We start from the raw sequence: 27,616 nt of genomic DNA on the forward strand, positions 1-27,616 counted from the left end.
TCGAACCAGTTACTAAACGAGTTCAGTTCGCATCTGGCATTCATTCAATGCAGTCGCATTTCGCTTGCTCTGATAATTGGTGACGTGTGATTATTGGCACGAGTATTTTGGATGCTCGGATATTTGGATATTTTTTAAGAGTACGATGAAAAAATAAATTAGCAGGTCCTGCGTTTCACTGGGCCACCTGTCAAACGGTGATTGCCACTGTTGACGTGGGCCTGCCCCACTAACAGGTACAAATTTCAAACAGCCTGTCTTGATCAAACAGACTCTTGAAAAGGGACTTAGAACTTTCAATGTCTAATCATCTGAGTCCCCTCCGAGGTTTACACGAACATTTCTCAAACTTTATTTGCCCCCAGGGCATATGTTTCAACCCTTACCCCAGACTTTGGGTGTGGGTGGTTGTACCGACCCCAAAGTTTTTGTTATCTGATATTTGGACAATTTCGGACAAACTAGCAATGTCAAAGTTTTGAACGGATGCATTTGGGCAAAAGAGGGTGTGTGTAGGGGGGATAGGTGCCCTATGGGGGGATGGATGTCCTCCCCCGTTTGACTCAGAAAAAAGTAAATAGAACTTTGAATTTCCAATCAAATGAGCCACATCTGAAGCTTATACGACCTCTCCTACATAAAAACTGTATATGCCCCCGGGGCATAACTTAAAGTCATTTGCCCCTGGGCTCTGGAGGTTTGGTAGACCCCGGATTCTTAATAGTCGATATTTGAACTATTTTTAATAAAATGGCTATCTCAAAATATTTATCGGACGGGTTTGGGAAACAGGCGTGAGATGGCGGTAGCTGTTCACCGATCTGTTTTGACTCATTAAAAAGTGAGCTATAACATTCAATTTCCAGTCAGATGAGCCCTCTGTGAAAATTATACGAGCACTCCTTCTATAAAACCATGTATGCCGCAAGGGCATAACTTACAACGTTGCCCCCGAGCCCTGGGATGTATTTTCGACCCAAAAGTTTTTTTTTACATGATGTAGTTGCCCTCCGATCTGTTTTGACTCTTAAAAATTGAACTAGAACTTTCAAATCCCAATAAAATGTGCCCTTTCTGAAGTTTGTACGAGCATCCCTTCTATAAGAACCATATATACCCCCATGGCATAACCTAAAACACCTTCCCTCAGGCCCTGTGGGTTTCTCTTGACTTCGGAGTTTTTGTTATATGATCTTTAAAATATTTTTAACAAAATGGTTATCTCAAACTTTTATCGGATGCGTTTAAAAAAAGGTTTGTGGGGGCTAGTTGCCCTCTGATCAGTTTTGACTCTTAAAAAGGGCACTAGAACTTCTGATTTTCAATCGAATGAGCTGCCTCTGAAGTTTTTACAATTACGGCTTTCATATGATGTGCCTCTGAAAAAAAAATAATAATAAAACATTGGAACCGTATGACTTTTACTGTAGGCAACCCTATAGCGCTGCTTCTGATATTTCAGACAAACCCGAAGTCATTCAAAAAAGTTAGGAAGCTGTTCATATTGTTGTTCGTCTATGTCTTCAACAATTCTATCGAACTTGAAATGTGTTTATCCAAAACTTCTGTCTTTTCTTTTCCTGACATTTGCGTTGTTGATGCTACTGTTCATTAGGTTAAAACACGTTTTTTTAACTGAGAGTAAAGAGAAACATTAAAACTTAAATCGAACATAAATTATTCTGTAAGTACAAAGGCGTGTCCCCTCCTCAACGCTCGAATCTTTACGCTTAATTTTGACTCTTTCTCACAAATCTACTTTATAAAACAGTTAGAAACTTTAACGTAAGGAGTGGGGCGTTGAGGAGTAGACAACCCCTCTCATATACAGAATAATTTCTGTTCGTTTTAAGTTTTAATGTCACTCCTCACTTTCAGTTCAAAAACTTTTTTTTTATTTTATTTCTGAAAGTTTTTGTTTTAATGCATGTTTTGAATTTGGATCACCGAACATAAATAATTAAAACGAAATTTGCATATTACCTTTACTTTTTTTAACTAATAATAACCATATAATAATGTAAGTTTGATTTTTGTTCCAGTTGCTCAAGAATGGCTTCTGAATCTCAAAGGCTGTTTAATTAAAATAATAACCTTTTTAAAAGTTAAATAAGAAACAAGAGCGTAAAAGCGACCTATTGAGGAGAGGCAATCCATCTCATATACGTAATATTTTCTGTTCGTTTTAAGTTTTATTGTTGCTTCTTATTTTCTTTTTGAAAAAAAACTTGTGTTTTTATTTTATTGCTGATTATTTTATTAAATGTCTGGAAATCCAGCTCTCCCTCCATGGAAAATTTCCTTCCTCCACGAGAAATTTCTCCATGGAAATACCCTCCCACGTAGCTTAAGTTAGTGCTATTTGTGGAACTAATATCGTAAAATAGTAACAAAACGCGAAAGAGATCGAAACTATTTTTATAAAAATGAAAGTCATATGTTGAGCAATTTTCAAATCAAACAGTTCGTGGTAACGAACTGTAGTAAGGAGCGACCCGGCTCAATAGTAACCAAAACTCTAAAAAATGGAATTTTGATACCAATACCTACATCAAAAGAATTGCATTTTAATGCTGATTTTAAATATATAAGTTTCATCAAGTTTAGTTTTACCCATCAAAAGTTACGAGCCTGAGAAAATTTGCGTTATTTTAGAAAATAGTCATAAATCACACCATCAGATTCAGCGTATCAGAGAACCCTGCTGAAGAAGTTTCAAGCTCTTATCTACAAAAATGTGGAATTTTGTATTTTTTGCCAGAAGGCAGATCACGGATGCGTGTTTATTTGTTTTTTTGTTTTTTTTTGTTTTTTTTCCCAGGGGTGATCGTATCGACCCAGTTGTCCTATAATGTTGCAAGAGGGCGCATTCTAACGGAAATGAAAAGTTCTAGTGCTCTTTTTAAGTGACCAAAAAATTGGAGGGCACCTGGGCCCCCTCCCACGCTAATTATTTTACCAAAGTCAACGGATAAAAATTCTGAGATAGCCATTTTATTCAGCGTAGTCGAAAAACCTTATAACTATGTCTTTGGGGACGACTTACTCCCCCACAGTCCCCATGGGAGGGGCAACAAGTTACAAACTTTGACCAATGCTTACATACAGTAATGGTTATTGGGAAGTGTACAGGCGTTTTCAGGAGAATTTTTTTGGTTAGGGGAGGGGTTAAGAAGAGGGGGATATGCTGGAGGTACTTTCCATCGATAATTTGTCATGGGGGAAGAAAATCTCCATGAAGGGAGCGCAGGATTTACTAGCATTATTTAAAAAAAACAATGAAAAAATAAATATGAAAAAGTTCTTTCAGCTGGAAGTAAGGAAAAATATTAAAACTTAAAACAAACAGAAATTATTACCCATTTGAGGGGCTCACCTCCTCCTAATACCTCGCTCTTTACGCTAAAGTATTTTTAGTAATTTCAACTATTTATTCTACGGCTTTTGTGATTCTGGGGTCATTCTTAATGAATTTGGACAAAATTTAAGCTTTAGTGTAAAGAGCGAGGATCTGACAAGGGGGCGAACCCCCTCATATATGTAATAAAAATATAAGAATGCAAAAGTTCTTTACGTAAGCTAATTTATAAGTTACGTAAATCTTTTACTAATAAAAATATTCGTAAAAAATTAAAAGTTCTAGTTGCCTTTTTAATTAACCAAAAAATCGGAGGGCAACTAGGCTTCCTCCCCCGCTCTTTTTTTCTCAGAGTCATTCGATCAAAATTATGAGAAAGCCGTTTAGCCAAAAAACATTAATATGCAAATTTCATTTTAATTATTCCTCTGCGGAGAGCCAATATCAAAACATGCATTGATTCAAAAACGTTCAGAAATTAAATAAAAAAAACAAGTTTTTTTAACTGAAAGTAAGGAGCGACATTAAAACTTAAAACGAACAGAAATTACTTCGTATATGAAAGAGGCTGCTTCCTCATCAACGCCCCGCTCTTTACGCTAAAGGTTTTTACTGTTTTAAAAAGAAGAATTGAGAGACAGAGTCAAACTTTAGCGTAAACAGCGGGGCGTTGATGAGGAAGCAGCCTCTTTCATATACGAAATAATTTCTGTTTGTTTTAAGTTTTAATGTCGCTCCTTACTTTCAGTTAAAAAACTTGTTTTTTTTTATTTAATGACTGAAATGAATGATATAAAAGATCTTTCAAAGATAGACGTAATAATTTATGTTCGTTTTAACTTTCAACGCTATTCTTTACTTTCAGTTGGAAAAAACTTGTTTTTATTATTATTTTATAACAACCACAAGTCGTGAATATACAATATCTTCTGTTCATTATCACATAAAAATCATAGTTATGAAGCTACTCAAGGTAAAATTAAATGCCAAGATTGGCTCAAACAAATTATTGCTAATATCGGACATTATTTAACAAAATTCGAACTTTAGCGTAAAGAGCAAGGTATTGAGGTGGTGGCAAACTTCCTCATATACATATTATGAAGGGGTTCGCCCCCTCGTAAATGCCTCGCTCTTTACGCTAAGCTTTTAATTTTGTTCCAATTCTTTAAGAATGACCCCTGAAGCTCAAAGGCCGTTTAGTTAGAATAAATAGCTCTTTTGTAATAGCTAAAAAAAATTTCGCGTTGAGAGCGAGGCATTGACGAGGGGACGCACCCCCTCACGTACGTATTAATTTCTGTTTGGTTTTAAGTTTTAATTTTAGTCCTTAATTTCTTTTGAAAAAACTGTTTTTTTTTATTTAATTTCTGATTGTTAAGTAAATAATGCTGGGAAATCCATTTTCCCCCTACCTTTTCCCTCACCAGAAAGAATTCCACCCTAAAACTTCTGTATACCTCCCAATAACCAATACTAGGCTATATGTAAATAATAGGCAAAGTTCATAACTTGCTGACTTTCCCCTGGGACTGTGGGGGATTAAGTCGTCCTCGAAGATATAGTTATTAGGTATTTCAAATATGCTGAACAAAATGACCATATCAAAACTTTGACCCTGTAACTTTGGGAAAAAATGAGCGTGAGAGGGGGCCTAGGCCTCCAATTTTTTGCACTTAAAAAAGGTTCTAGAACTTTTCACTTCCGTTTGAACGAGCCCTCTTGAGAAATTTTAGGACCACTGGGTCCATAAATCAACCCTGGGAGAAAAAGCAAAATAATAAACACGCACCCGTGATCTTTCTTCTGACAAAAAGTACAAAATTCCACATTTGTGTAGAGAAGAGTGTGAAGCCTCTACTGTAAGGTTCTCTGATATGCCGAATATGATGGTGTAATTTTCATTAAGATTCTTTGCCTTTTAGAAGATGTTTCCCTGTTTTTTTTTTCGGAAATGAAGGTAAATATTTTCAGGATCGTGACTTTTGATGGGTAGGACGAAACTTGATGAAACTTATATATTTAAAATCAGCATAAAATCCAATTCTTTTGATATCTCTATTGGCATCGAAATTCCGTTTTTTATAGTTTCGTTTTCTATTGAGCCAAGTCGCTCCTTACTTACAGTTCGTTACCACGAACTGTTTGATTTAAAGATCTAACCACTTACTTGGGTTTTTCTTGCATTATTGTTACTACACAAAAGCTGTTTAGCCATTCAAGCTAGAAACATAATATATTGTAGATGATTTTTTGCAACCTTGTACAGTAATGCAGGTAATAACCCCTTACCTCCCCCCCCAAAAAAAAACAAAAGTTGAATTCGAAGGATGTCAGGTGAGGACCTTCTTTCCAAATAACACTTTTTGAAGGAGCCATTTATAAGGGCGGAAAGCCCGAACTACCAATTGCAGTAATCGGTGTGAGCGGAGGGAGATAACTTTTGCAAGACAAAGAGCCGGGAAAATTGATTTTGGTTTATTCAAAATCGAGTTTTTTTAGTATTTGTGTGTTTCAGATAAACTAGTTAAGCTAGATGCAGGAATAGTTTTACTTCCTGATGGTTTCATACAATAATTAAAAAACAGAAAATAAGTTTTTAAACTGCAAGTAAGGAGCGACATTAGAACATAAAGCGAACAGAAACTATTCCGTATATAAAAAAGATTGACCCCCTCCTCAACGCCTGGTTCTTTAAGCTAAAGTTTGACTCTTTCTCTAAATTCTGCTTTTTAAAACAATAAAAAACTTCAATTTCCGTCAGAATGAGCCCTCTTGCGACATTCTAGGACAACTGGGTCGATACGATCACCCCTGGGAAAAAAGAAAACAAAACCAATAAACACGCATCCGTGATTTGTCTTCTGGCAAAAAATACAAAATTTCACATTTTTGTTGATAGAAGCTTGAAACTTTTACAGTAGGGTTCTCTGATACGCTGAATCTGATGGTGTGATTTTCGTTAATTTTCTATCACTTTTAGGGGATGCTTCCCCTTATTTTCTAGAATAAGACAAATCTGATGGTGTGATTTTCGTTAAGATTGTATGACCTTCGAGGGGGTGTTTCCCCCTATTTTTTAAAATAAGGCAGATTTTCTCAAGCTCGCAACTTTTCATTGGTAAGGCTAAACTTGATGAAACTTACATATTTTAAATCAGCATTAAAATGCAATTCTATGATGTAACTATTTGTATCAAAGCTCCGTTTTTTAGAGTTTTGGTTACTATTGAGCCGGGTCACTTCTTACTACAGTTCGTTACCACGAACTGTTTGATCAGGTAATGAAGTAAGAGATTTGTCAAACAGTTCTTGGAAACGACTGTAGTAAGGAGCGACCCGGCTCAATAGTAGCCGAAACTCTAAAAAACGAAATTTTTATAGCAATAGTTACATCAAAAGAATCCAAATAGTTACATCAAAAGAAAGTTACGAGCCTGAAAAAATTTACCTTATTTTGTAAAATAGGAGAAAACACCCCTTAAAAGTAATAGAATCTTAACAAAAATCACACCATCAGATTGAGCGTATCAGAGAACCTTAATATAGAAGTTTCAAGCTCCTATTTACAAAAATGTGGAATTTCGTATTTTTTGCCAGAAGACAGATCACGGATGCGTGTTTATTTACTTGTTTGTTTTTTTCCCAGGGGTGATCGTATCGACCCATTGGTCCTAGAATGTCGTGTGAAGGCTCATTCCAACGGAAATTGAAAGTTCTAGTGCCTTTTTTAAGTGACCAAAAATTGGAGGGCACCTAAGCTCCCACGCTCATTTTTTCGAAAGTCACTGGATGAAATTTCTGAGATAGCCATTTTATTCATCATAGTCGAAAAACTTGATAACTATGTCTTTGGGGACGACTTACTCCTCCAATGTTCCGTGGGAGGGGCTGCAAGTTACAAACTTTGACCAGTGTTTACACATAGTATTGGTTATTGGGAAGTGTGCAGACGCTTTCAGGCGGATTTTTAGGTTGGGGGGAGAGGTTGAGGGGAGGGGGTTATGCGGGGGATCTTTCCATGGAGGAATTTGCTATGGGGAAGAAAATTTCCATGAAGGGGGTGCAGGATTTTTTAGCGTTTTCTTTAAAGAAGAAGAATGAAAAAATAAATATGAATAAGTTTTTTCAACTGAAAGTAAGGAGCAGCATTGAAACTTAAATCGAACAGAAATTATTACTCATAAGAGGGATTCACCTCCTTCTAATACCTCGCTCTTTACGCTACAGTAACTTAATTAATATCAACTATTTGTTCTGCGGCCTTTGTGATTCAGGGGTCATTCTTAAGGAATTAGGACAAAATTTAAGCTTTAGGGTAAAGGGCGAGGTGTTGACGAAATGGTGAACCCCTCATATGCGTAATAAAAACATACGAATATAGAAGTTTGTTATGTAAGCTAATTCGTAAATTACGTATATTTTTACTAATGAAAACGTTCGTAAAAAATTAAAAGTTCTAGTTGCTTTTTTAAATAACCATCAAATTGGAGGGTAACTATGCCTACTCCCCCGCTCCTTTTTTCTCGAAATCGTCCGATCGAAACTATAAGATAGCCATTTAGCCATAAAAATTAATTAATATACAAATTTCGTTTTAATTATTTATTCATGTGCGGAGAGCCAAAATCAAAACATATCTTAATTTAAAAACATTGAGAAATTAAATAGAAAAACAAGTTTTTTTTTTAACTGAAAGTAAGGAGCGATATTAAAACTTAAAACGAACAGAAATTACTCCGTATATAAAAAGGGCTGTTTCATTAATTCTCTAAAACTAGGTCACAAACTCACAAACTAGGTCATTCATTCTCTAGTCTAGACTATTAAAATATTTGCAGTTAGTTACATTAATTTAGCCGGTATCATCTAAAATATTTGTTTGCTAGTGTGATTAGATAAACAAAATCTTTACAAAATGATGTCATAGCAAGTCCCAGGTACATCAGTTAGTAGAGAAAGAAGTGGTTAAAAGCTTGCAGATACAGAGCTAGGAAGATATGAGTACATGCTTATTCGTCAGGTAAAGTTTTTCAGACTTTTCTCCAAAAATTTTTAGAGTTTTGCTGTGCAAGTAATAGTTAATCATTGGCTCCGTGTAGACATAAACTATGCTTTTGAACCTGATGTAAGATGTAGAATATGCATAGCTTAAGATGCCAGAGAAAAAAAAAAATTCCCTCCCTGAACCCATATTAGGTGTATTCACGCCTTAAAACCATGACGACGTTAAGACTTGACTGTAACAAAATTTTCTTTTCTGAACTGCCATGAAATTCGATATTTATTCTGATTTTTATTACCACATCTTACAGTTATTCACTGCTCTTGTGTCAGGGTAAACTTTTTTGGAAGTGAGAAGGTCAATCTTTTATGAAGATTAAATAAAAAAAAAAGTTTGTCAACTGAAAGTAATGAGCAACATTAAAACTTAAAACGAACAGAAATTATTCCGTACATGAAAGGGGTTGTCCCCCCCTCGATGCATCACTTTTTAGACTAAGTTTTTTTAATGTTTTAAAAAGTAGAGTTGTCAGAAAGTGTCAAACTTATTCCGTATATGAAAGGGGCTGTCCCCTCCTCACCGTCCAGCTCTTTACTCTAATGTTCAACTCCTTGTCACAGTTCTACTTTTCAAAACAATAAAACAACTTTAGCGTAAAGGGCGAGGCGTTGAGAAGGGGACAACCCCTTCCATATTAGAAATAAGACTCTTTCTCACAACTCTACTTTTTAGAACAATAAAAAAAACTTTAGCGTAAAGAGCAAGGCATCGAGGAGGAGGCAATCCCTTTCATGTATGGAATAATTACTGTTCGTTTTAAGTTTTGATGTTGCTCCTTACTTTCAGTTGAAAAAACTTGGTTTTTTATTTAATTTCTGAACGTTTTTCAATTAATGCATGTTTTGATTTTGGCTCACCATGCATGAATAAGTAAAACAAAATTTGCGTATTATTTTTTTTTTTTAGCTAAATGGCCTTCTCATAGTTTTGATCCGACGATTTTGATTAAAAATAATTTCCCTTCAATTATTGCCTACTTAAAAAGTCGACTAGAACTTTTATTTTTCTACAAACGTCTTTATTAGTAATAAATATACGTAACTTACATATTAACTTACGTAGCGAACCTCTATATTCGTATATTTTTAGTACGCATATTAGGGGGCTCACCCCCTCATGAATACCTCGCTCTTTACAGTAAAGGTTGAATTTTGTCCCAATTCCTTAAGAATAACCACTGAATCACAAAGGCCGTAGAAAAACGGTGGAAGTTACTAAAAATACCTTAGCGGAAAGAGTGAGGTATTGAGGAGAAGACAAACCGGCATTTATTTTTTGTTCATTTAAGTTTTAATGTTGCTCCTTAATTCCAGTTGAAAAAAATTTCTTTTATTTATTTTCTAATTTTCTTTTGTTTAAATAATGCTAGAAAACCCTGCGCCCCCTTCATAGAAATTCTCTTCCCTCATATAATCCTCATATAATAAATTAGAAATCCTCATATAATAAATTCCACAATGGAAAGATCCTCCCACGTAACCCCCTCACACCGACCCCCAGCCCCACCGAAAGAAAAATTCCCCTGAAAACGTCTGTACACTTCCCAATAACCATTACTATATGTAAACAATGGTCAAAGTTTGTAACTTGCAGCCCCTCCCTCGGGGACCGTGGGAGATTAACTTGTCCCCAAGACATAGCTATTAGGTTTTTTCAACTATGCTGAACAAAATAGCCACCTCAAAATTTTGTTCTGGTGACTTTGGGAAAAAAGGGCAATAGAACCTTTAATTTCCATTAGAATGAGCCCTCTCATAACATTCTAAGATCTAATGGGTCGATACGATCATCCCTGGAAAAAATTACAAAAAAAGTCGAAAAAACAAAGAAACACGAATCCTTGATCTGTATTCTGGCAAAAAAAATACAAAATTCCACATATTTGTGGGTCGGAACTTGAAACTTTTACAATAGGGTTCTCTGATACTTTGAATCTGATGGTGTGACTTTCTTTACCATTTTAGGACTTTTAGAGGGTTATTCCCCCTATTTTCTAAAATAAGGCAAATTTCCTCAGGTTCTAAGCTTTTAATGGGTAAGACTAAACTTGATGAAACTTATATATATAAAATGAGCAATAAAATAAGAATCTTTTGATGTAACTATTGGTATCATTCCTTTGAGAGTATCGTTACAACGAACTGTATGATTTGTCTTTTGGTTGTTTCAAAATCTTGGAGTGTGATATCACGTTTTCATTGCCGTAAAAATGAACAAGTGTAACCAATTAGTTACAATTGGCAATTATATTTTATTCATAAAATATCAATTATCAACATTTGCTGATTCCCAAAGACCTTCTAAGGAAATCTTCTAAAGAAAAACTTCTAAGGAAAGGTGCACATTCTTCAGCGGTTTGGTATCATATGTTTCTATTTAATTTTTTTGTTGGTTCCCTGCATGCTTATCATTTTTTAGTACTAGCTTCCTGTCCGTGGTCTTGAGAAGGCACATGGGGGGTAAACCTGAAGTTGTTAGCCCCTCCAGATCAGCGCGTGTATGGTGTACCTGTCTGATATGTCACAGGGAATGTTTTTTAAGACATGTCTGTTACGTCATAGCGAAGGTTTACTTTTACCTGTTACAAAACAGGGAGGGTTTACTTTGTTTGTTACGTAATAGGGTTCGTTTACATTTGGTTGTTACATAATAGTGTTTCGGATTTTATGTAATAGCGATGCTCTAGGATTTCTTTGAATGTTGCATAATAAGCATTGTTTACTTTTGAAGAGATGCAGGTATCTGTTATGTAATATAAAATTGTTTGCCTACGTTGAGATTACCTAATCTTACGTAACTTGATGGATTTATCGGGAGTGACGCAATCTCATGGGACTTGCTAGGCTTCAGGGGCCGATGGGAAATCCCTGCTTGTAACTGTGGAGGGCGCACACGTGAAGTTACGCAATGGCGGGGATCTTATGTGGGTGTTACGTAATGACAGTACGGTACACACGTGAGATTTGACGCAACCTTACAGGTGGGTTTTATGTAACGACAAGGAGCACACGTTGGTGTTATGCAATGACATCGCATACGTGGCATGTTAAATAATAATTTAAGATATTTTTTTCTTCGAGATATCTTTTTCTTTCAATGCATTTTTTCTTCTTTCAAGGTTTTTTTCTTTCAAGGCGTTTTTCTTCAGATTTTTTTTTCTTGCAAGGTGATTTTCTTCGGGATTTCTTTTTCTTTCAAGGTGTTTTTTTTATGAAGGGAGCCTTTATATTCAAATGATTTTGTCCCCATTAGGATTCGAAACGACATAGCTTATTGCATGCAAGGAGAATCTCCTGTTCACTCATACTAAAACGATTAAGCTATTGATCACATGTTCCCACATGACTGCAATAACTGACATGCAGGGAAAAAATCGAGTTTTGAAATTTGCTTAAATTTGTAGTATTCTTTCTTGTTTTCTAAACATTTGTAGTATTCTAATTTTAAGCATTTTCCTGCAAAAATATTCGTTTACACAAAAATTGATCGTTTAAACTTAATGGAAAAATCCCCATTAGCGTTTCTTCTGAGGACTCCAAGTATTTGAGACCAGCGTGGCACAATATACTACTCCCAATGGCACATTTTGACCCACAATATCACACTTAAGGGTTTTTTCAACATTTTCCCCTCGAAAACAAATTTATAAACTAAAAAATGACGAATTTTTTTGTTTGAACTTGTTGTGTGCTGATTTTTGTTCTTGAGTCTTACTGCATGTGGTTTTTTTCTTTCTTGACACTTGTAGATTGATTTTTCTCGTTGTGACATTGTATTTGTTCATGGAGCTTCCTGAGTGCTGGTTTTATTCGTTGAACATACTGTGTGCTGATTTTGGTTCGTGCAACTTGTTGCACATTGATTTTTTTCTTTGTGGAACTTATGCATTGGTTTTTTCCTTTCGTGAAACTGATTCTGTCCATAGAACTTTTTGCGTGCTGATCTTGTCCATGGAACTTTTTGCGTGCTGCTTTTGTTCATGGAACTTGCTGTGTCCCGATTTTTGTTCGTGAAACTTGTTGCACGTTGATTTTTCTCGTGGTGAAACATGATTTTGTTCATGGAACTCTTCGCCTGTTGATGTTTTTGCTCGTGGAACTTCCTGCGTCCTGATTTCTGTTCGTAAAACTTGTTGCACGTTAATTTTTCTCTTAATAAGACTTGTACACTTGTTTTCTCCTCGTGAAATCGATTTTTGTTTGTAGAACTTTGCTGTACATTGAATTTTCTCTATATGATAATTATACATTGGTTTTTCTCATCGCGAAGCTGATTTTGTTCATGGAACTTATCGCGTGCCAATTTTTGTTCGTGGAACTTGTTGCGCGCTGATTTTTGTTCGTGAAACTTGTTCCATATTGATTTTTCACTTCATCAAACTGATTTTGTTCGTGAGACTTGTTGCGTTTTTATTTTATTCATGAAGTTTGACTCTTTCTCTAAATTCTACTTTTTAAAACAATAAAAACTTCAATTTCCGTCAGAATGATTCCTCTTGCGACATTCTAGGGCAACTGGGTCGATACGATCACCCCTGGGAAAAAAGAAAACAAAACAAATAAACACGCATCCGTTATTTGTCTTCTGGCAAAAAATACAAAATTTCACATTTTTGTGGATAGAAGCTTGAAACTTTTACAGTAGGGTTCTCTGATACGCTGAATCTGATGGTGTGATTTTCGTTAATATTCTATTACTTTTAGGGGATGCTTCCCCTTATTTTCTAGAATAAGACAAATCTGATGGTGTGATTTTCGTTAAGATTGTATGACCTTTAAAGGGATGTTTCCCCCTATTTTTTAAAATAAGGCAGATTTTCTCAAGCTCGTAACTTTTCATGGGTAAGGCTAAACTTGATGAAACTTACATATTTAAAATCAGCATTAAAATGCAATTCTTTTGATGTAACTATTTGTATCAAAGCTCCGTTTTTTAGAGTTTTGGTTACTATTGAGCCGTGTCGCTTCTTACTAAAGTTCATTACCACGAACTGTTTGATCAGGTAATGAAGTAAGAGATTTGTCAAACAGTTCTTGGTAACGAACTGTAGTAAGGAGTGACCCGGCTCAATAGTAGCCAAAACTCTAAAAAATGGAATTTTGATACCAATACCTACATCAAACGAATCGCATTTTAATGCTGATTTTAAATATATAAGTTTCATCAAGTTTAGTCTTACCCATCAAAAGTTACTAGCCTGAGAAAATTTGCGTTATTTTAGAAAATAGGGGGAAACGCCCCCTAGAAGTCATAGAATCTTGACGAAAATTACACCATCAGATTCAGCGTATCAGAGAACCCTACTGTAGAAGTTTCAAGCTCCTATCTACAAAAATGTGGAATTTTATATTTTTTGCCAGAAGGCAGATCACGGATGCGTGTTTATTTGTTTTTTTTTTGTTTTTTTCCCCCAGGGGTGATCGTATCGACCCAGTTGTCCTAGAATGTTGCAAGAGGGCTAATTCTAACGGAAATGAAAAGTTCTAGTGCCCTTTTTAAGTGACCAAAAAAATTAGAAGGCACCTAGGCCCCCTCCCACGCTAATTATTTTACCAAAGTCAACGGATCAAAATTCTGAGATAGCCATTTTATTCAACGTAGTCGAAAAACCTTATAACTATGTCTTTGGGGACGACTTACTCCCCCACAGTCCCCGTGGGAGGGCCATTTAGTTACAAAATTTGACCAGTGCTTACATATAGTAATGGTTATTGGGAAGTGTACAGGCGTTTTCAGGAGGATTTTTTTGGTTGGGGGAGGCGTTGAGAGGAGGGGGATATAATAGGGGAACTTTCCATCGATAATTTGTCATGGGGGAAGAAAATCTCCATGAAGGGAGCGCAGGATTTACTAGCATTATTTAAAAAAAAACAATGAAAAAATAAATATGAAAAAATTCTTTCAGCTGGAAGTAAGGAGCAGCATTAAAACTTAAAACAAGCAGAAATTATTACCCTTTTGAGGGGCTCATCTCCTCCTAATACCTCGCTCTTTACGCTAAAGTATTTTTAGTAATTTCAACTATTTATTCAACGGCTTTTGTGATTCTTGGGTCATTCTTAATGAATTGGGACAAAAGAAAAGCTTTAGTGTAAAGAGCGAGGATCTGAGAAGGGGGCGAACCCCCTCATATATGTAATAAAAATATGAGAATACAAAAGTTCTTTACGTAAGCTAATTTATAAGTTACGTAAATCTTTTACTAATAAAAATATTCGTAAAAAATTAAAAATTCTAGTTGCCTTTTTAATTAACCAAAATATCGGAGGGCAACTAGGCTTCCTCCCCCGCTCTTTTTTTCTCAAAATTATGAGAAAGCCATTTAGCCAAAAAAAAAAAAAAAAATGCAAATTTTGTTTTAATTATTCCTCTGCGGAGAGCCAAAATCAAAACATGCATTGATTCAAAAACGTTCAGAAATTAAATAAAAAAAAAACAAGTTTTTTTTACTGAAAGTAAGGAGCGACATTAAAACTTAAAACGACCAGAAATTACTTCGTATATGAAAGAGGCTGCTTCCTCATCAACGCCCCGCTCTTTACGCTAAAGTTTTTTACTGTTTTAAAAAGAAGAATTGAGAGAAAGAGTCAAACTTTAGCGTAAAGAGCGAGGCGTTGATGAGGAAGCAGCCTCTTTCACATACGAAGTAATTTCTGGTTGTTTTAAGTTTTAATGTCACTCCTTACTTTCAGTAAAAAAAACTTGTTTTTTTTATTTAATCTTAACAAAAATCACACCATCAGATTGAGCGTATCAGAGAACATTACTATAGAAGTTTCAAGCTCCTATCTACAAAAATGTGGAATTACGTATTTTTTTGCCAGAAGACAGATCACGGATGCATGTTTATTTATTTGTTTGTTTTTTTCCCAGGGGTGATCGTATCGACCCATTGGTCCTAGAATGTCGTGTGAAGGCTCATTCTAACGGAAATTGAAAGCTCTAGTGCCTTTTTTAAGTGACCAAAAATTGGAGGGCACCTAGGCCCCCTCCCACGCTCATTTTTTCCAAAGTCACCTTATGAAAATTCTGAGATAGCCATTTTTTTCATCATAGTCGAAAAACCTAATAACTATGTCTCTGGGGACGACTTACTCCTCCAAAGTTCCGTGGGAGGGGCTGCAAGTTGTAAACTTTGACCATTGTTTACACATAGTGTTGGTTATTGGGAAGTGTACAGACGCTTTCAGGGGGATTTTTAGGCTGGGGGGAGGGGTTGAGGGGAGGGGGTTATGCGGGGGATCTTTCCATGGAGGAATTTGCTATGGGGGAAGAAAATTTCCATGAAGGGGGCACAGGATTTCTTAGCTTTTTCTTTAAAGAAGAAGAATGAAAAAATAAATATTAATATGTTTTTTCAACTGAAAGTAAGGAGCAGCATTGAAACTTAAATCGAACAGAAATTATTACGCATAAGAGGGATTCACCTCCTTCTAATACCTCGCTCTTTACGCCACAGTAACTTCATTAATTTCAACTATTTGTTCTACGGCCTTTGTGATTCAGGGGTAATTCTTAAGGAATTAGGACAAATTTTAAGCTTTAGGGTAAAGGGCGAGGTGTTGACGAAATGGTGAACCCCTCATATACGTAATAAAAACATACGAATATAGAAGTTCGTTATGTAAGCTAATTCGTAAGTTACGTATATTTTTACTAATGAAAACTTTCGTAAAAAATTAAAAGTTCTAGTTGCTTTTTTAAATAACCATAAAATTGGAGGGAAACTATGCCTATTCCCTGCTCCTTTTTTCTCGAAATCGTCCGATCAAAACTATGAGATAGCCATTTAGCCATAAAAATAAATTAATATACAAATTTCGTTTTAATTATTTATTCATGTGCGGAGAGCCAAAATCAAAACATCTTAATTTGAAAACATTGAGAAATTAAATAGAAAAACAAGTTTTTTTTAACTGAAAGTAAGGAGCGATATTAAAACTTAAAACGAACAGAAATTACTCCGTATATAAAAGGGGCTGTTCCCTCCTCAACGCCCCACTCTTTACGCTGAAGTTTTTTACTGTTTTAAAAAGTAGAGTTGCGAGAAAGAGTCAAACTTTAGCGTAAAGAACGGGGCATTGAGGAGGAAACAGTCCCTTTTATATACGGAGTAATTCCTGTTCATTTTAAGTTTTAATATCGCTCCTTACTTTCGGTTAGAAAAAATTGCTTTTTTTATTCAATTCTTATAGGGCTTAGTTCTGAAAAGAACAGAAACTAGGTTAGTTCCGTTATTTTCATTAATTCTCTAAAACTAGGTCACAAACTCAAAAAACTAGGTCATTCATTCTCTAGTCTAGACTATTAAAAAATTTGCAGTTAGTTACATTAATTTAGCCGGTATCATCTAAAATATTTGTTTGTTAGTGTGATTAGATAAATTTATTCCGTATATGAAAGGGACTGACCCTTCCTCAATTCCCCGCTCTTTACGCTAAAGTTTGACTCTTTCTTAAAACTCTACTTTTTAAAATAGTAAAAAACTTTAGCGCAAAGAGCGAGGAATGGGGAGGGAATGGCCCCTTTCATATTTGAAAACACCCACTAAAAGTTATAGAATCTTAATGAAAATCACACCATCATATTCAGCGTATCAGAGAACATCACTGTAGAAGTTTCAAGCTCCTATCTAGAAAAATTTGGAGTTTTTATTTTTTTTTTCGCCAAAAGACAGATCACGGATGCGTGTTTATTTGTATGTTTTTTTTCTTTCCCAGGGGTGATTGTATCGACCCAGTGGTCCTAGAATGTCACGGAAGGGCTCATTCTAACAGAAATTAAAAGTTGCCTTGTGCCCTTTTTAAGTGACCAGGAAATCAGAGGGCACCTTGGCCCCCTCCCACGCTCATTTTTTCCAAAAGTCACCAGATCAAAATTTTGAGACAGCCAATCTGTTGAGCGTAGTCAAAAACTTCATAAATAATTCCTGGGGGACGACTTAATTCCCCACAGTTCTCGGGGAAGGGGCTGCAAGTTAAAAACTTTGACCATAGTTTATGTATAGTAATGGTTATTAGGAAATGTACAGACGTTTTGAGACGAGGAGCACACCAGAAATGCTCTATCGACCAATGGATAGACTACAGAATTTTTACTATAGGTTGGTTATAGGAGCCTTATCTCGAATATCTATTATTATGAGTTGGCTTTCTATACACGCTCAAGTCCAACCTGGTTTCTCGTTTTGTAATGAGGACATCTAAGAAGGGTAAATTGCGGTTATTTTCAAGTTCAATGGTGAACTTAATATCTGGGTCCTGCTTGTTAAAAATATTGAGAAAGGATCTTAATTTGTCTTGTGTCCCATTCCAAATTATTAAGCAATCGTCTACATATCTCATGTAGAGTTGGAGATCCCTTAAGTCCTGCTTGAAGATATTAGTTTCAATATGCTGTAGCTCCTCTGATTTTGAGCTGAAGGCTGAACTTGATTATATAAGAGATGTTCTGATAGGTAACGGATACCCCCAAAAAGTCACTAACAAGGTTATTTCCAGGAGAAAGATGATTGGAATTACCAAGAATTTTGTGCCTAAGATTGAAAATAATAAACCCTTTTTGTCGTTACCTTATATCAAGGGCATTACTGACATTTTAAGCTCCAAACTCACTAAGCTTGGCTTTAAGGTGTTTTTTTCCCTCTGGAAGGACTATTTCCTCCTTCTTGAACAAAGGCGAGGATAAGATTACTTCAGATCCACCAGGTGTATATGAGATTCCTTGCAGCTGCGGTGATACCTATATAGGTCGTACCATGAGACCTCTACATCACCGATTAAAAGAACATGCTGATTCCATTGATGCCTGCCTTAAAAAGACAAAGCTAAAGGAGGAAGATAAATTTTCTGCATTGGCCCATCATATCTTTGAAAACCCTTCCTACTCCATTAAGTTTGACCAAGCCCAACTTATTGCTATTGTCCCACAACTCTTAAAGCAGAAAATCAGAGAAGCTTTGGAAATTGCTAAAAATAAATCAGCCATCAATAAAGACAATGGTGAGTTTCATATTAGCGAAATTTGTGAACCCATCACCCATAAACTGAAAACTCACAAAAAACTCTACCCCTTTCCTAAAGGCCCAACCTCTTTAAGATCCACTAGGACAGCAGCCATCAATGCCTCTACCAAAATTCGGGCCATGGCACAACAATAATTTCAGGTTCAGCTCATCATTAGTGTTGTTCAGTGTTTTTAGTTTTATTTATTTAGTGATTTTACTTTCTGGCAGGAAATTTGAATTTAACCTGATGATGACAGGCACAGGTCCTGTCGAAATTATCGTTAGAAAAATCAATCACCTGACACCCATAGCTTAGGTAAGCTTATTACCATCTATCATTATTACCTCTTTTTTTATATAAAAATCCCCATTTCTTATCAAAATTGTCCAATCAAAACTATAAGAAAGCCATTCAGGAAAAAAAAATAAATAATTTGTAAATTTCGTTAGAATTATTCATGTGCGGTGAGCCAAAATAAAAAACGCTCAGAAATTAAATAAGAAAAACAGTTTTTTTTTAAACTGCAAGTCAGGAGCGACATTAAAACTTAAAACGAACAGAAATTATTCCGTATATGAAAGGGGCTGTCCCTTCCTCAATTCCCCGCTCTTTGCGCTAAAGTTTGACTCTTTGTCATAACTCTACTTTTTAAAACAATAAAAAACTTTAGCGCAAAGAGCGGGGCATTGAAGAGTGGACGGCCCCTTTCATATACGGAGCAACTTCTGTTTGTTTTAAGTTTTGATGTCGCTCTTTACTCTCAGTTAAAAATGCTTTTTTTTAATTCAATCAAACAGTTCGTGGTAACGAACCGTAGTATGGAGCGACCCAGCTCAATAGTAACCGAAACCCTGAAAAACGGAATTTATTCCGTCTATGAAAGGGGCTGTCCTCAATGCATCGCTCCTTACGCTGAAGTTTTTTATTTGTTATTTGTGTATAATAATAAAAAAAAACTATAGACGCCCAGGTTGTTGAACCTCCGAAAAGGTTAAGCGTATTAAGTTGACAATTTCAAGGCATATTTGTGGGGAATGTTGAACTAAATCAAAATACATTACGTGCATTATCTCAGAAACGTTGAATTAAATTAAGTTGAAACCATCAGGGCATGTTTAACTAAATCAAAAGGCATGATATGCATTCAGGTTGTCAAATGGCATGTTTACAATATTGCAGAAAGGCCATTAGCTTTTTGGGAGTGTTGAGGGGAAATGTTGACTTCATCAGAAGACATTCAAGTTGTCAGTTTTGCCCAAGTTGCCCAAATTGTCCAAGTTATCAATTTTCTTTGACGAATTAGTTAATTCTTATGTTTTTTTTACGTTTTCTCATAGACGGCTATGTATCATAACAGTTGTACGTTTATTTATCCCAAAACAGGACATTTCCTTTTTTGAATTTATGCATCAGGCCACAAGTTGAGCTGTTGTAATTACAATTAGCTGAGTTAAACTATCAAGGTGACTAATTATAGTTTCATTAGTGGTAAAAACACCCGCAGATAAGTTGCAACATTTAAACCAAATAAAGCAGAAAAGATTGCCTAATTATCCAGCTGCTACGACAAACAGTTAACAGCATTTTATAGCAAGCAAAATTTAATATGTTCAAAATATTCATTAAAAAGCAGTTATATGATTGTGTACTATTGGTAATATAAAAAATGAGGCGTAAGTCTAATTGCATTTTATTTTTGTCTTTTATAAATGTTTGTTTCTCTTTGCCAATAAGAGCATTTAAGAGTATTTCTGGTCTCCTCCAAAATTCATACACAATTTTATCAAGAAGTTTTCCGAGGGGAAAACTCGCAAAAACAGTAATTTTAGAATTCGAAAAAATTTTCGAATCAGAGAAAACGCAAAAACAGTAATTTTAGAACTCGAAAACATTTTGTTACAATGCTTGGAATAAAAAAGGTCTGTTTTGTTCAACAAGACAATTTAAAAAAAATTATGTTTTTAATTGCAATTGGTAAGTAAATGCACACAACTGGAAATAATTGTCACATTCTAAAATGCTGTCAGAAAAGTACCAGGCATATTTTAGCTAAAACAGTAGGATTTGAAGGTAAGGCGTCGCCCCCCACATAAGCAGGATAATTTATTTTCTTTTTCACTTTTAATTCTGCTTTTTAATGTCACTTGAAGAAAAAGGTTTTTTTTTGTCGTTAAAGTAAATATAAGCTACATTTAATCGAAATGATGCTATCAGGAACTCGTTGAATAATGTACTGATATTTAATAGTTGCGCAACAACTGTTAAGAAGGGGCTTGTGTAAGGGGCCCCTGAAGTCTCAAAAACTGTATTTTTTTACTACATTTTCTTAACCTTCCAAAAGCCCTTTACTTGAAAGGAGAGCAGCAGGGAGAGAGAGAGAGATAGAAAGGGGCGGGTAACTGGGCAATATAACCCCTAACATTTTTCTATTTGTAGGTATAAATATTTTACTAACCCTTTAGTGTGCATAATTACTGGGTGGTAGTTATCCTTGTATTGCAGTAAAATTGTGACTGTAGACAGAGAGATAATTACTGGGTGGTAGTTATCCTTGTATTGCAGTAAAATTTTGACTGTAGACAGAGAGATTTTATTTATACGCTTACCTAGAGCGAGAAGGGTGAAAGACATCCCCCCAAAACAAAATTTCAGGTAGAGACTGTAGAAAGAAACATGCATGTATAAGCTTACTTAGAGCGAGAGGGGTGAAAGGCATCTCCCTAAAACAAGATTTCAGTTATAATCATCGTATATGACGAATATTTAGTAGCTGAATAAAAATTTCAACCATTCAAATTTCAGTTTTATGTTTAGGATGTACTTTAGTGAAATGACTTTAGCCCTTTGTCTTTCCTCCTCCTTTAGCCCTTAGGAAGGTATGAGGGTGACGTTAACATCACAGTTATTGTCGATAAGTATGTTCAAACTCTAAAAAAGTTTGTGTCTATTTGAATTGTACCTCGGAATCCTGTAAAGATTGAAGCATCATTTAAATTTTGCTTCTACGCAGGCTTATACCGAATCCATTGCCTGTGATTTAAATCTACCAATATTGGTGCTTTTAAAGCACCATTAAATTTGTATCTTTAATATTTTAGGAACAGCAAAGGTTGTTATATTGAAACTTTTAGATCTACTTCTATTGCTATTAACTTGATTTCAACTACTTGTGACTGTAACTACTTGCAACTGTGACTGCGACTACTTATGACTGCGACTGTTCGACTTAATATTCTCTACCGAAGTATAACCTGTTTCTATGACGTTCAATCCTAAAGAAATATACTTAAGTATGATAAAAATATAATACTTTAGAAACAAATTTGGGCTGCATGTTTAGTAATTAGGAGGGTGGGCGTAAAGTATAGCGGGTCTGCATGCCTAATGAGTTAGGTGCAATTATTCTGCATATTATGAAGTAAGAACTATTTTCTTACTTCTCACTGTCCTTGTACTTTACCCCTCCCCTCTCAATGTGCAAAAATATAGCCCAAATTATATATTTCCAATCTATTCCGTCAATTCTCTTTGTCTCACGCTAAGGTGAAGGAAACTAACGAAAATAATTGAATGCGTGAGCTTGTTCTTTAGGGACTCGAAAATCAACACCTTGTTTTATAATATCGTTTTATAATTTTGATAGCCTGTTTATAATAACCTGTATATAATAGCCTGTTTTATAATTAGTTTTATAATATCGGCAATGATTTTTACAATTAATCGTCGTTCTATTGCCTTTTGCTTGCTCATTTGTAACTGATTATTTAAAAGTAAATTGTGATTTGATTTATTTTTGTTTAATAGCCATTAGTAAAGTGACGGACTCTAAATGTGCTTTGGAAGCTTCGTGATCTTCAATTCTTTAATGCGTATGTTTCCAATTGTCAAATCACGTACAAACACCTGAACTCACCATGCCTGCTGTAGTGTTCGGCTGTTGATTTAAGAAAAAAAACTGCGAGGTTGGAATATGGTTCACTTCACGCTCACCTGACCTCCCAATATTAATCACGCTCACACTCACCCCAATAATGGTGATCCAACGCTGTATCCGCTAGGAATTTTACAATATGCATAGAAATTTTAATTTTACCATTTTATTCCATTTATTAAAATGGAATTTTACAATATTACAACTTGCGCAACTGCTCGATTTATACTCGCTAAAATGCGAATAAAACTCCTCAACTAACTGCAAATAATACAATAAAAGAAATAGCAACGAAAAGGAGCAGAGGAAGCGAGTGTGAAGAGCCTTCAAGTGAGGTTTACCCTCTCAAAGGGCGATAATAGTCATCAATTCACAGCTCTACGTTCTATTATTTAACTATTTTAGCTTGGAAAGCAGATTTGTCGACACAAACATTCGTTTGAACTCTTTGCACGTTGACACCGACCGGCAGTTCGGTGCACCAGATTGCACCAGAGAGTACAGAAAATAGACGTGATACACAAATAGTAGAGGAAGTTGGGGAGTTCATTAAAAAATCCCTATCTCTTGCGATCCAGCAGCTCCCAGCCCGCTAGTGGATGACCGCCTCACTAAAATTTTGGGGAACTAGATGGTCCACCATGGCACCGTGGGTTATTTAGAGCACGTTACCGCCGTGGTGTTAGTCTAAAAAGACTGGTCAGGAGCACCAAGTCCATGCTAAATAACGTAAACCAACATTTTCACGACAGAGCCTGCTATGCTGCCAATCTACCATTAAAATAATAATTATTTCCTGTCATTTTCCCGTTAATTCAGGGAAAATAAAGAACAAATATCTCAAATAGTATGCACATCAAAACCAACTGTAGGCGAGCTCTCCTGAACTTATTGTCTCCATTGTGAAATTATAATTTAGAAAATTTAGTTTTTCAAAACAAAGGACACAGTTACTGCGCTAGAGCGGGGGCGCACCATGACTTTTTCGGGTTTTTGTTTGGCTCAGAACGGGTCTGTTCATCAGTAAATGTATATATTAAAGTGAATATTTTACTTAATCAAAATGTCTACCTAACTTCAAGGAGAGAGAGAGAGAGAGAGAGAGAGAGAGAGAGAGAGAGAGAGAGAGAGAGAGAGAGAGAGAGAGAGACCCTATAAAATTTGTCATTTGTGTGATCTGTTGTGAAAAATAAGTAAAATTATTTGTAAGAAATTTAAATTATTACTTTTGTCTAAAGGCTTATAAACCTCAATTTTGAACCTGAATTACTTATAGATGCTTGCAAATTTAGCATGAGTGTTATCAAAAGTTTCAGAAAGCTTCGTCACTTGGATTTATATAAATCGTAATTTGATAGCTTTTATTTTATACTTACCCTTAATTTTAATTTCAAAATTTATCAAATTTTAAAAGATTTTGATTAAACTTGAGTTAATTTAAATTTTATTTTTAATGTGACCTCTCACAGATTAGCTTCGATAAATCAAAAATTTCTTTAAGCCGCAGTCTATTTTACAAATTCAATGATAGTAAATGTAGGTTATTATTTGCGAGTGAGAAAGGTCGTTGATCCACAATTGGTAGATCCGTAAAACTTATCTGAAACAAGAATTTTTGCTTTTGTTTGATTTTTTGTTTCTATTGATATTTACTGTCCAAGACCGAGCCCAATTGTTTTTAGTTAAAATAAACAAGTTTCGGGCATCCAGCTATGGCTAATTGTAGAAAAAGCCAAGACAGATAGATAGGGTGAGAGGCAAAACTGGCTTAAGCCCGTTTTAGGATTGTATAAACATAAAGAATGTATTGCAGTATGCATTTTAGCCAACCTCATAAACCTTCATACGAGGTATTCCTTTACAGAAATAGAACCCATCAGAATATTGATCTTATGCCATCAGGACGTGTAAAAGCAAATTGACCTGATTTCTTGAATCGCAACTGAATCTGACTGTGGAGATAACGAAATTCTATGAACAAGGCTACGCTTCAATGAAGTAATGCAATACTACAATTTAACCTTATTATTATGAAACAGTTTAATTTAGCCTTAGTCGGTATATGGACTAAGTAATTACAAATTGAAGGGCATTTTTTTATTGAAATTTGTTAGACATTATAATTCAAACTAAAATCATTTATTCAACTTATAGGTCACTGAAACCAGTATTGAAAACCTGCTGTCGGACTATTTATATATATTTCTAGTATGCTGAAAGATTGCTGTTCTTGTTAGAGTTTAGAAGATCCTAAGACCCATGTTTGTCAAGAGGTGGCAAGCCCTTACTGCTGTATCCTCTTTCCTGTTCTTCAGCAGCGTACATTACAGCAAATTTGAAACAAACTTTTTTTCTGATTCCAAAAATGTTTCATCTTCCCTTAATATTATTCCAACACAATCAACAAGTGAATTAAGAGATAGAAAATCGCCCGAAGCGACACCCTTCTCCAACATTAGCTATGTAAATGCTACATTCTTTATTGAAGTTAGGGGTAAACCCGATTTATCTTGCAGACAGATATGTGCTGTTGAGGCTGCAGTTACGGCACATAGTGACTACCCTGTGATAGTGTATATGACTGGGTTTAATGGCACCTTGTCCCCATGGATGGAAACCTCACCAAATTTATACGTTAGAAAATTGAACCTAGATGAGCTTATATTGAACACTCATCTAGAGAATGTTTATGCAGATAAGAATTTCAGGGACAGTCCTATAGTTGAGCATGTTTCAGATTTGTCAAGGATAGCTTTATTAAAACAGCATGGAGGCCTATACATGGATATTGATATGATTCTTATGAAACCAGCACTGAATTTTGGGTCGTTTATGGTTAAGAATCAGGGGAATGGTGTGCTCAGATTTGATGAGGCTTCTCCTCTCTTAGTAAAAGTCTACGAACTACTTGGAAATATTAAGTATAACCGTGATGATTATAACCTTCTTGGTGCAAAAATTATAAAAAAGGCTGTAAAAGAAGTGTGCTACTCAAATGATTGTGCTTTAGATTATGAAAAAGCTGGTGAAATATGTTACATAAACTTTGTTGATAATGAGCTTTTTTCACCAGTTCCTTGGTTTGAGTTTAAGAAACTGTTTACAAGAAATATAAATCTAGACAATTTTCGACCAAAGGTTGTGAAAAAAGCAGTGGCCTTTCATTTTGCAGGCCATGTGACAAATAGCATTCCTGTGTTTAAAAACGGCTCTTCTCTATTTAATGAAATTGCAAAAAAATATTGTCCCAAGATATATAGAAGTTTTCCTGACATTTATTAAGTTTGCATTTAAGCTTTCTAAGAGAATTTATCTGTTTGTTCGATAATGCATAAATTCAATTAACAACATATATGCAGACAAACTATTTTATAAGAAACCTAGGTTTGGCAGAGCAAGGAAAATTCTAAAGTACAAACAGTCAAATTGCGTATGAGAAAATGTTGATTTTAGGTTAATGCTTGGATTGAAACATAATTAAAAGGCCAGTCTTTGAAAAAAACATATAGGAAGTCCTTCTAAAATTATCTGTTCTACAGTGGCATTCCTTTAGTCTAGATGATTGGAAAGCCTGTTCTATTGGGATGTTTTCTAGTTCCACTCCCAATAGCCAAATAACTAGCACTGCACCTATATTTTACACAAGTCACCATCAAAACAATTTTCTATCGCAAAACTTTCAGCCTAAGAGTCTTTCTAACATAAACCTTCCTAGCAGCTGCCTTCCAAGAAATTTTTTTCCTAGCCTCACATTTCCATAGCCCAAATCTCAACAGCCAGGTCTCTTAGTCAAACAACTTGCTTTTCAAACATTTTCTACCTAAACAAGAGCTAAGAGCTCATATGGAACTTGCGACGAGGTCAGAAGAGCAAAGAGCTCATATGGTATGAGCTCTGGCAAAATTCTAAGAATCAATAGATAGCTTTAAAAGGAAAATCAGAAGCTTAATGCCGGTCGGAATTTAAAATAAGAGCTCTGAGTCAAGAGGTCCTTCTAACTATGAAAATTCATTAATATCCGATCACCCACTCGTGAGTTAGAAATACCTCAATTTTTCTAATTTTTCCTCTCTCTTCAGCCCCCCAGATGATCGAATCGGGGAAAACGACTTTATCAAGTCGATTTGTGCAGCTTCTTGACACGCCTACCAATTTTAATCGTCCTAGCACGTCCAGAAGCACCAAACTCGCCAAAGCACTGAACCCCATCCCCTAACTCCCCCAAAGAGAGTGGATTCAGTCCGGTTACGTCAATCACGTATCTACGACATTTATAAGCGTTTTCCAAGAATTTCGGTTTCCCTCTCCAACTCCCTCCAATGTCAACATATCTGGTCGTGATTCAAAATAAGATCTCTGAGACATGAGTTCCTTCTAAATATCAAATTTCATTATGATCCGGTCACCCGTTCTTAAGTTAAAATATTTCAGTTTTTCTAGTTTTTCCAAATTAACAACCCCCAGCTCCCCTAAAGAGAACGGATCTGTTCCAATTATGTCAGTCGCATATCTATAACTTGTGCTTATTCTTCCTATCATGTTTCATCCCGATCTCTCAACGCTAAGCGTTTTCCAAAATTTCTAGTTTCAAAGATATCCGATTTCCCCCTCCAGCTCCCCCCCCAATGTCACCAGATCTGTTCGGGATTTCAAATGAGAGTTCTAACCCCAACTCCCCCAAAGAGAACAGATCCATTCCGGGTATGTCAATCACGTATCTAGGACTAGTGATTATTTTTCCCGCTAAGTTTCATCCCGATCCCTCCACTCTAAGCGTTTTCCAAGATTTAGGCCGCCACAACTCCCCGCAATGTCACCGGATTCGGTCGGGATTTTAAATAAGAGCTCTGAGACACGATATCCTTAAAATAATCAAATTTCATTAAGATGCGATCACCAGTTCATAAGTCGAAAATACCTTCCTTTTCTATTTTTTCCGATTTAACCGTCCCCCCCCCCAGATTGTCGCATCGGGAAAAACAACAATTTATAATTTAACTTAGTGCGGTTCCTGATACGCCCAACAAATTTCATTGTCCTAGCTTACCTGGAAGTTCCTAAAGTAGCAAAACCGGGACAGACAGACCGACAGACAGACAGAATTTGCGATCGCTATATGTCACTTGGTAGATACCAAGTCTTATAAAAATCAATAACTACATAAATTTTCATAATGTAACCTTATCACTTCATTTAAAAAATTCTTCACCAGCACATCCACCTTTCAAAGCACCTCTAGTCCAAAAGTCCCCACC

At 35.6% G+C, this 27,616-nt stretch overlaps 2 protein-coding genes across 3 annotated transcripts in view; both read left to right on the top strand.

Annotated features, from left to right (window-relative positions):
• The first annotated feature begins 42 nt into the window (after positions 1 to 42).
• On the top strand, positions 43 to 25,713 carry LOC136024718 (lactosylceramide 4-alpha-galactosyltransferase-like). Its single transcript, XM_065700138.1, has 2 exons — positions 43 to 236; positions 24,516 to 25,713. Exon 2 carries the CDS (start codon positions 24,621 to 24,623, stop codon positions 25,641 to 25,643), a length of 1,023 nt encoding a protein of 340 aa, XP_065556210.1. The 5' UTR covers positions 43 to 236; positions 24,516 to 24,620; the 3' UTR covers positions 25,644 to 25,713.
• The window catches only part of LOC136024717 (lactosylceramide 4-alpha-galactosyltransferase-like), a 96,634-nt gene continuing 77,315 nt past the window's right edge, over positions 8,298 to 27,616 (top strand). Inside the window, exon 1 of one of the 2 annotated variants that reach the window (XM_065700133.1) lies at positions 8,298 to 8,381. The gene's annotated coding sequence lies outside the window, so the exon portion shown is untranslated. Of the gene's footprint in view, positions 8,382 to 20,053; positions 20,104 to 27,616 lie in introns of those variants that run through there. The other variant, XM_065700137.1, reaches the window with a different exon arrangement.

Source organism: Artemia franciscana, chromosome 3 (assembly GCF_032884065.1).
Source record: "Artemia franciscana chromosome 3, ASM3288406v1, whole genome shotgun sequence".
Taxonomy (NCBI): domain Eukaryota; kingdom Metazoa; phylum Arthropoda; class Branchiopoda; order Anostraca; family Artemiidae; genus Artemia; species Artemia franciscana.

Coding starts and splice junctions, on each gene's coding strand:
- LOC136024718 (XM_065700138.1), top strand. CDS start 24,621: ATGTTTGTCAAGAGGTGGCAAGCCCTTACTGCTGTATCCTCTTTCCTG.